The sequence below is a fragment of the Lycium barbarum genome, chromosome 6 (genome assembly GCF_019175385.1).
Source record: "Lycium barbarum isolate Lr01 chromosome 6, ASM1917538v2, whole genome shotgun sequence".
NCBI classification, from domain to species: domain Eukaryota; kingdom Viridiplantae; phylum Streptophyta; class Magnoliopsida; order Solanales; family Solanaceae; genus Lycium; species Lycium barbarum.
In genome coordinates, this window is record NC_083342.1 from 14,258,062 (window position 1) to 14,267,531 (window position 9,470).

At 36.2% G+C, this 9,470-nt stretch overlaps 3 protein-coding genes across 3 annotated transcripts; all 3 read left to right on the plus strand.

Annotated features, from left to right (window-relative positions):
* The first annotated feature begins 975 nt into the window (after positions 1 to 975).
* Positions 976 to 1,944, plus strand: LOC132643837 (uncharacterized). Its single transcript, XM_060360359.1, has 2 exons — positions 976 to 1,569; positions 1,654 to 1,944. Exons 1-2 carry the CDS (start codon positions 976 to 978, stop codon positions 1,942 to 1,944), a joined length of 885 nt encoding a protein of 294 aa, XP_060216342.1.
* Positions 1,945 to 2,007: 63 nt separating this feature from the next.
* On the plus strand, positions 2,008 to 3,705 carry LOC132643838 (uncharacterized). The gene is made up of 3 exons (XM_060360360.1): positions 2,008 to 3,221; positions 3,311 to 3,541; positions 3,648 to 3,705. The coding sequence occupies exons 1-3, from the start codon at positions 2,008 to 2,010 to the stop codon at positions 3,703 to 3,705; spliced, it is 1,503 nt and encodes a 500-aa protein (XP_060216343.1).
* A 2,552-nt stretch (positions 3,706 to 6,257) lies between these two features.
* LOC132643840 (uncharacterized) lies at positions 6,258 to 9,124 on the plus strand. The gene is made up of 6 exons (XM_060360361.1): positions 6,258 to 6,618; positions 6,691 to 6,929; positions 7,002 to 7,205; positions 8,362 to 8,454; positions 8,565 to 8,642; positions 8,738 to 9,124. Exons 1-6 carry the CDS (start codon positions 6,258 to 6,260, stop codon positions 9,122 to 9,124), a joined length of 1,362 nt encoding a protein of 453 aa, XP_060216344.1.
* The last annotated feature ends 346 nt before the right edge of the window (positions 9,125 to 9,470 follow it).

Below are 9,470 nucleotides of genomic sequence, written 5' to 3' on the forward strand. Positions count from 1 at the left end.
TTCTTGGTGTGATAAAAATGTTAACTTTACGTAGTCTAGCTATGGAATTGTTGATTTTCTTACAGTTTCTTGAATCTGTGAACTGTGGGTTCGCTTTTTTTTTTTTTTTTTTTTTTTTTTTTTTTTTGTGGAAACAAAATATCTACTGCATTTGTTTGTGAATTTTAGTTTCTGGGTGTGAAAAAAAAGTGGGATATCTAAGTAGTGTAGCTGTAGAATTTACCTTTTTCTTTCATTTTCTTGGATCATTGTTGAAATTTGTGAACTGGTTTTTGTGGAAACAAAAAAACTTCTGCATTTGTTTGTGGATTTTAGTTTATGGGTGTGATAAAATGTGATCTTTATGTAGTCTAGTTGTTGAGTTGTTTTTACTTCCATTTTCTTGGGATCATCCTTCAAAGTTGAGAACTGGATTTTTAAGGAAAGAAAGGTGCTTCTGCATTTGCAAGTTTTTGTTTGTGGATTTTAAAGGTTCTTCTGAATTTGCATGTTTTTGTTTGTGGATTTTAGTTTGTGGGTTTGATAAAAATGGGAACTTTATGTAGTCTAGCCATGGAATTGTTGTTTTTCTTCCATTTTGTTGAATCATTCTTGAAAGTCTGGGTTTTTGTAGAAAGAAAATATCTTCTGCATTTGTTTGTGGATTTTAGTTTCTGGATATGATAAATATGTGTTCTTTATGTAGTCTAGCTGTGGAATTGTTTTTTTTTTCCGGTTTTCTTGGATCATTCTTCAAACCAGAGAACTAAATCTTTGTGGGGAAAAATATCTTTTGCATTTGATTGTGGATTTGATAAAAATGTGATCTCTATGTAGTCTAACCATGGAATTATTCTTTTTCTTGGATCATTCTTCAAAGCAAAACATTGGGTTGATGGGGAAATTGATACTTTTCTCTTTTTGTATGCATTTCTGCTGAAATTTGCTATTTGAATTTTGATTTTGATGTTATGCTCGTGGCACGTAGGATATTCAATGGATACAATAGATAAAAGTTGGATGGATCTCCGAAGATCCACCAATGAGTACGATCGTGGAGTGAAGTATTTTCTTGATAAGGCATTTGAACGAGCTTCTCAAGGAAATGAAATACTATGCCCTTGTAAAAGGTGTTTTAATCGGTATTGGCATACTCGAACGGTGGTGGAGAATCACTTGTTTGGTTATGGATTTGTTAATGGATACACCAAATGGGTTTTCCATGGGGAAGGGTTTTCTTCAACAAATATGCCGCATCCAACCAATGATGATGAAACTTCCGACATGCATGACGATATTGATGGACTACTTTATGATACTTTTAGGAATGTAGAAGGTGATCTGAGGCATGAAGGAGTGAGAGAGGGACCATCTGAAGATGCAAAGAGATTTTTCAAATTAGTTGAGGAAGTGAAACAAGAGTTGTACCCGGGGTGTAAGAATTTTTCTAAGTTGAGTTTCACCATTCGGTTGTACTTGTTTAAATGCATTCACGGGTTGAGTAATGTTGCCTTTTCAGACTTGTTAGACTTGATAAAAGAGGCATTTCCATTTGCTCAGTTACCCGAGTCTTTCAACAATGCAAAAAAGGTGATAAAAGATTTGGGTCTTGGTTAGGAGAAAATTCATGCATGCCCTAACGACTGCATGCTATTTTTGAATGACAATGCGAAGATAAATAATTGTTGTGTGTGTGGTTCTTCTAGATGGAAGAATGTTCGTGATGATTTGACTAATAAGAACACTAAAATCCCAACAAAGGTTTTAAGGTACTTCCCTTTAAAGCCTAGGCTTCAGAGGATATTTATGTGTGCTGAAACATCTGTAGCCATGAGATGGCATGCTACTGAACGACCCAAAGATGGGAATTTAAGACATCCTGCTGATGGGGAAGCTTGGAAGGATTTTGATTCATTGCACCTGGATTTCTCTAAAGATCCTCGTAATGTTCGATTGGGTTTTTAAAGTGATGGTTTCAATCCATTCCGAACCATGAGCATTTCCCATAGTACATGGCCAGTTATGTTAATGAACTATAATTTGCCACCATGGATTTGCATGAAGCCGGAGTATATAATGTTGTCAATGATCATTCTAGGTTCATCATCTCCTGGAAACGATATAGATGTGTTCCTACAACCACTAATTGCAGAGTTGAAGGAACTATGGGAAATGGGAGTGGAAACATATGATGTTGAAACTAACCAAACATTTCTAATGCGTGCAGCTTTATTGTGGACAGTTAGTGATTTTCCAGCACTAGCAATGCTTTCCGGATGGAGCACCAAGGGGAAATGGGCATGCCCCACCTGTAATTATGATACTTGCTCTCAATATCTCAAACATAGTCGTAAGATGTGTTACTTGGGTCATCGAGCATTTTTACCTCCTGATCATCCATTCCGAAGAGATAAGAAATCATTTGATGGTAAAGAGGAGCATAAAGCTGCACCTACTCCCTTATCAGGCATAGAAGTTCTTGAAGAGCTACGTGAATTCAATAATGTCTTTGGGAAGGGCCGAAAGAAAAGGGCTCGGAAGAGTGATGGTCCATGGAAGAAAAGATCCATATTTTTTAAATTGTCAAATTGGGCACATAACAAATTGAGGCACAATCTTGACGTGATGCACATAGAGAAGAATATATGTGATAGTTTGCTTGGGACTTTGTTAGATGTACCTGGAAAGTCCAAAGATCATGTAAATTCTCGCTATGACTTGCACGAGATGGGGATACGCAAGGAGCTTCAACCATTAAAAGATGATAAGAATGGTAAAATTCATATGGCTAAAGCTTGTTTCTCTATGAAACCAGAGGAGAAAATGTTGTTTTGCACTGTTTTAAAAAATGTCAAATTACCAAAAGGGTGTGCCTCTAATATATCACGTCGTGTGCAAATGGAGGAGATGAAAGTATCCGGATATAAGATCCATGATGCACATTTCATAATGCAGTACTTGCTTCAAGTTGCGGTTAGAAAAGTGTTACCCAAGAATGTGTCTTTGGCCTTGATTAGGTTGGGGAATTATTTTAGAACCATATGTAGTAAGGTTATAAGAAGAAGAGATCTTGATAAAATGAAGGCTGAAATCATAGATATAGTATGTGACCTTGAAAAGATTTTTCCTCCAACCTTTTTTGATATAATGATACATTTGCCTATCCATTTAGTAGATAAAATTAAGCTTGGGGGTCCGGTTCATTTGCGTTGGATGTATCCCAATGAGAGCAACATGTGCAAGTACAAGGGTTCGTTCGGAATCGATCTAATCTAGAAGGATCAATAGTGGAAAGTTTTCTGGCCGAAGAGTGTTTGACCTTTTGTTCAAGATACCTACATGATGGGGTGAAGACAAGATTTAGTAGGTATCAGACCGAGGATGAAGATGTTCAAACAAAGGGAAATGATTTTTCACATATATTTCCTAAGACAGGCTATCCAATTGGTAGTAAGAAGAAAAGGAAAGGCAAGACATTTGACATGGATAGTCATCAGTGGGTTGAAGCACATCAGTATGCTTTGTTCAATACTGGAGATGAACAAGTAGAGACGTTTATCAAGTAAGAAAAAATAGTCATTTGAATTTTGAACTTTATTTATTATGATAATGTGTTTTAAATTTCATTTTTATATACCTAATGATTAATATAGCATACATGCTTGCAGGGAACATAAGAGTATAATTGATAAACGTGGTAGAGGAAATGCATGGGCAAAAGCATGAATTCATAGTCGAGAATTTGGTGATTGGTTAAAAGAGAAAGTTAAAAAAGTTGAAGTGCCTAATCATATAATATGGCTATCTTATGGGCCTAATGTAGTGGCCAGAAGATATACTGGATATTTCATCAATGGATACCGATTTCATACGATGAAACGGGATGCCTCATGCAAGACTCAAAATAGTGGAGTGAGTTTGTCAGCAACAACTGATAGTTTTGCTAGTGCCAGAGACCAAAATCCCGTTGATGGAATGGTTACCTATTATGGAGTTATTAGAGATATCATTGAGATTGATTATTGGGGTTGTTTTAGTGTTGTACTATTTAGATGTGATTGGTTTCATAATGAAGTCGATGGCTATGGGTTGACTCGGGTATACTTCAATAAAAAAATGCAGCACGAACGACCCTTTTGTATTAGCATCTCAAGTGCATCAAGTTTTTTATGTGGAGGATCCAATTGAGAAAGGGGTTTATTATGAAAGAAATAAAGTCCCGGTTGATTTATATGAATTGGAGGAAGAGAATTGCCCTAATATTGAAGAAACATTTTGGAGGGAGCCTAATGATGACATTGGCTCATCAGAAAGATTACTCGATGTCGATGTCAGATGGTCGAGAGAAGATCTCCCTGTTGATATCATTGATGTGTCTTCCCTTGCACAACATTCACAAGATGTATCTATGGAAACATCGGAAGAGGAGGCTGACTTCGATGATACCGATTGGGATTGGATGGAGCCTGATGATTGACAAAGGATATTTTGAACTTCTACAAATATATACCCTTTCATCAATTTTTGTAGTTAATAATAAATTCCCTTTTATAATGATGTGAATTGAAAATTGGACTCCGTTTACTATCTCTTATTCTCTTTCTGTTAATGTGCTTACCTTCATGTTTGTCTCTAAATTAGTGCACAAACTGTATGATACATTATGTAATCTTTGTTTCGTATATTCATTTTGAGAAAATTATTTTTATTGATGAGAAACTTATTAAGTCTGTTTTTCTTATATTCATATGCAGTATCCATATTTCTGCAATATCTCTGAGGAATCTGTAACTTCACAGGAGACCAACAAAAATTCAGGTTCTAGTCTTTCACTCTATCTCTCAGTTATTTTCCTTCAAATCTAGGAACAAGAAGCAAAACTTTGTTATCATGTTATTGATAAACGATATCTCTTTTCTTCTGCGTAAACAGATGCGCATAGAATTTTTCCTTTCCTTTGTTATAATTATGTTGGACTTCAAAATATTTGGTCTATCTTTAATTTGACCTTTGAACTTTTTCATGTTTTTATCTTCTGTTGACTCAAACTTCATGCCAAGCTACTCTCAATTTATGTATTGAGAAATATTCCTCATTCATTGAATCATCCAAAAAACTCATTAAGCTTTTGCTCCTGCATAATTTTTTTTTTTTTGGCAATACATTGGAAATATTATCATACCAACAGATTTCATATTTACCCCTAAGAAGAACTAGTTCCCTCAACTGCCAGAGGGTGTTAAGCAGAACATAGCCTCAATTTCTAGTTACAAGTTCTGTCCAAAAAAACCAGTACATTGCCTTGCTATTTTCTGACTTCTATACTTACTTATTCTTGCTATCACTCCAGCTTTAGCTGTTGAATTGTAAACTCTATATTTATATCTTCTCCCTTGAATATCTTGGAATTTCTAGCTTGCCAAGTGTGATATAGCACAGCTCCATGGCTTGCTGCCAGTCCTTCTCTTTTACACTTGCTCCAGTGTTTGGTGTTGACCTTCTGTAGAATTTAGTGAACCTGCTCCAGTTGCATCTGGGCCCGGGGATTTAAAGGGTTTAAACGAATGTAAAGCATGACGTACCTCATTGTTAGAAAGAGCACGATTAATATGGTTATCATCCTCACTGGTTAGGCCAGTGAATGATGCGGAGGGATCGACTTTAGGTGAAGAGATATGGTCAGTAGTGTATAGTTGGTGAAAGTAAGTGGTTATAGTATTTTTGATTTGTGTGTGGTCATAACACCAGTTCCCCCCACTATCTTTAAGGGTCGTAATACTATTTTTCCTACGACGTTGTAGTGTGGACATGTGAAAAAAGCGACTGTTAGCGTCACCTTAGATAAGCCAAGAAATGCGCGACTTTAATTTCCAGAATTGTTCTTCTAACAGTAGTATATGATTATATTCATCAGTAAGTTCTCTTTCGAGATTTTCCTCACATGCAATCCCCATTATCATCAGTCTGGCCCTTGTAAGCAGTCTTTGCTTCGTAGCTAGCCACATTAGTATGCTATGCTTTGGCAACAAGACTTTGCTCCATATCAGCTAAGCTTCTCCTATATTTTGTCTGTCGCCTAGTAATGCAAGATAGTTGTTAGTCAAGGAATACTTTCCATTTGAGGTTAAACCATATCTGTCTTGTTGGTACAAGGATATCCTGCATAATCTTCATCATGTATTATATCAGATTTTTAATAATATGTATCATGCTTATTATTTTTGTCCTCCAGATTTTCTCACTTTTTCAGTCTTAGATTTACACATATCTTGATAGTCATGAGTCAACAAGGGCCTTCAAAAAGAAACAAAAGAGCTCAAAGCAGAACATATGCTAAACCTGGTTCATTGTTATCCTTGGCAAATAAAAAATGGCAGTTATTAACCACAAACGAAACTGTTCAAGCTATAAGGTCAGAGAGAGAGCATCTGCTAGAATTAATTGGAGAACAGCAGCCAGTAGCACCACAATCTAACCAAAATGAGAAACTTGTAGAAGAGCAACATGTAGAGGAGCAACAGCCCGTCGAGAAGCAACAGCCCGTCGAGAAGCACCAGCCCGTCAAGGAGCACCAGCCCGTCGAGGAGCAACAACCCGTCGATTCTACAATTCCTCCCACAAATGAACAATCTGAAGAAGGTAACACATAGCTTACGAACTTATGAAATTCATCCATGACTTCTAATTTCTTGTATTTTCTTTTAACTTTAGGCCTTTCGACTCAGAAAAGAAAAAGAGGTAGAATGCAAATGCATAGGGTGCATAGCCGACATGAGCGTAAATTGATCCTACTGAATAGGCTCAATCAACCTATTGGTCCCACTGAAGATGTTGTAATAGAGTTTGGTAGCTTCCTCGGTACATTAGCGAGGACTGCGACCCTTTGCCCATTTGATATACTTGATTGGAGGAAAATGGACACAAAAGATGATTTATGGACATATACCAAGGTTTGAAGTTTTCAATATTTAAGTATCTGTTAAAAGTGTTGTTTTTGCTACCAAAATGACACAAAATTGTAGGAGACATATGATATTCCTGAAGCTGGCAAAAAGTGGACTTTGAAAGCAATTCATGCTACTTGGAGAAGGCATAAAAGTGACTTGAAGAAACTTTGTTACAAACCAAAAGTCACTGATGAAATCATAATGGCAAAAAGGCCAGGTCATATTCCGGAATGTCAATTTAAAGAGCTCCTCGAATATTGGAAGTCTGAGAAATTCCAGGTAAAATATATTTCCAGAATACATTTTCTTCTCTGGTGCAAGTGTTCTTCTGTCTCTCTGTCTTCTCTTTCTTTGCTGCGATATGGCTGTCGTTGTAGGGTTTTTTTACCTTTCTCTTCTTTGTTGCAGTATCGCTACTGCTACTGCTTTATTTTTTCTTGTAATTTCTCTTCTTATCTTCTTGTCTCTGTTGCAATCTTTATGTGTCATAGATATAGTTGGTGGAAATAAGAGACCACTTGTTCTGTGAATGTATATTTTGCTTGAGGATGGAACAAAAATCACATAGGAAGACAGTCTATGTATAAAGAGAGAAATCTTGGATTTTTTTAAAGGACTGCCAGATATTATAAATAGTATAGAAAAAAGAAATAGTATTTGTATGAAATATCAAGGAAACTGTTGCAAAAAGACTTCTCAATCTGGATAGCCATCATACTCTACTATTATCAATCTTGACATAATCAAGCAGTTTCACCCAAAACCATCCAGATTATTAACTGTATCGCTGAAACAATGTCCTCTCAAAGAAGCAATCCAATTTTGCTAGAGACATACCATTCCTAGCCACATTGTGTATGGGATTTGGGAAAAGCTTAAGATTCTTAAATTTAGTACAAAGAAGATGAATAGAGAAATGTCAACACTAGAAACCAGGATGGTGATCAGGAGAACATTCATCAGGAAAGGTGCATCTGATTGAGAGACTACATTTCAACAATTCAATCTTGTACAGATCTTTTGAGTTTTTACATGTAGCTAACACATTGGTTTTGAGTGGATTATCTGATAATTTGTAGGATTGATCTAGTGGTGGTATTAAGATTTCGATGTTATATAACCAGCTGGAATGGATTTATCCTAACAAGCTATATATCATGATATAGATGCTGCAGTTTTCAGATTACAAAACAGTATTTGATTACTTGAAAAAAAAATCAATTGGAATGAGCCATCCCAGTGGCTTTTTGAGGGGCAAAAAAAAAAAGGAAAACTGCTCTTACTGTTTAGTTGTTTTAGGATAAAATCGATTTACTAGCTTTCTATGCTAATGTTGTATGCGAATAACTGTCTATTTTGAGCTTGGTTGTGGCTGTAATAGTTTTTACTGGTAATTTTTATAGTTAATACATTTAATTGATTTATTTATTTGCAGAAAATGTCTAAAACAAATACTGAGAATCGGAAGAAGTTGTTGAATCCGCACACAGTCGGCAAAAAACGTTTCGCTGTAGTCCGCAATAAATTGGTATGTTCTCTTATTTATTTTTTATTACGTCTTAACCTGTCATTTTAAGCGATTTTTAATATCCATTTTGATGTGACTAGGAAAAAACCAAGGGAAATGTATCACTTTAGGAGATTTTTGTGGAAACAAGAGCAAGGAAACCCGGGCGCTTGTACAAGGAGTCAAATGAAGACACAACTAGTAAAATTGTATGTATATTACGTATTGCAAGTTTTTATTGAAATCAATATTTATTGTTAGTTTTTTGTTTACTTGAATGCGGTTGTTGGATTTTCTTTGTTAGGCTAAAATGGAGGAAATTGAAACACAACTAGGCGCAGATGGTAGTCAGCCTGTTGATGCATACTCAGCCGTTATGGGTCCAGAACATCCGGGACGTCTAAGACTATATGGACGGGGGGTTACAAAGACTTCTTTGAAAGGAAACGCTGGAACTTTTGAACCAACTTCAAATGCCACAAATGATGTAGTGCAAGAAATGCAAGAAAGGATCCAAAAAATGGAGGAACAAAAGAGAACTATGCGAGCAGAAGTTACTGTAGACATTACTGCAAAAGTAATTGAAAAACTCCAACGTGCAGGATTAATTAGTCCAGACATGCTAGTAGCATTGTGTGCTGCTTCACCGGGAGAAGCTACGTCTGCACCACAAGCAGCTAGCAACAATTAAGGTTAGTCTGACTTCTTCTCTGTTGCGATATAGCTGACTTATATTGGTTCTACAAATTGCTATACAATGAACGTGGTAAAATTAAACTAAAACTTGGAAAAAAAGTTGTTGATAAGTTGCATGCACATCTGTGTGTTGATGTATATATTGTCAACTAAGTGGTGTCCGAAGTTTGGCCCCTTGGTGCATAGCTCAGTTGCATCTTCTCTATAGCCATCTCTTCTGCAATGTCCTATGTTGCTTGTGCTGTTGTCCTTATGTAATAATCAGCTAATTAATGTCCCAAGTCTGCATCCTTAGTGCACCAAGTAGTTGACAAATCTGGCAGTGATTAGCCTGTATCCTA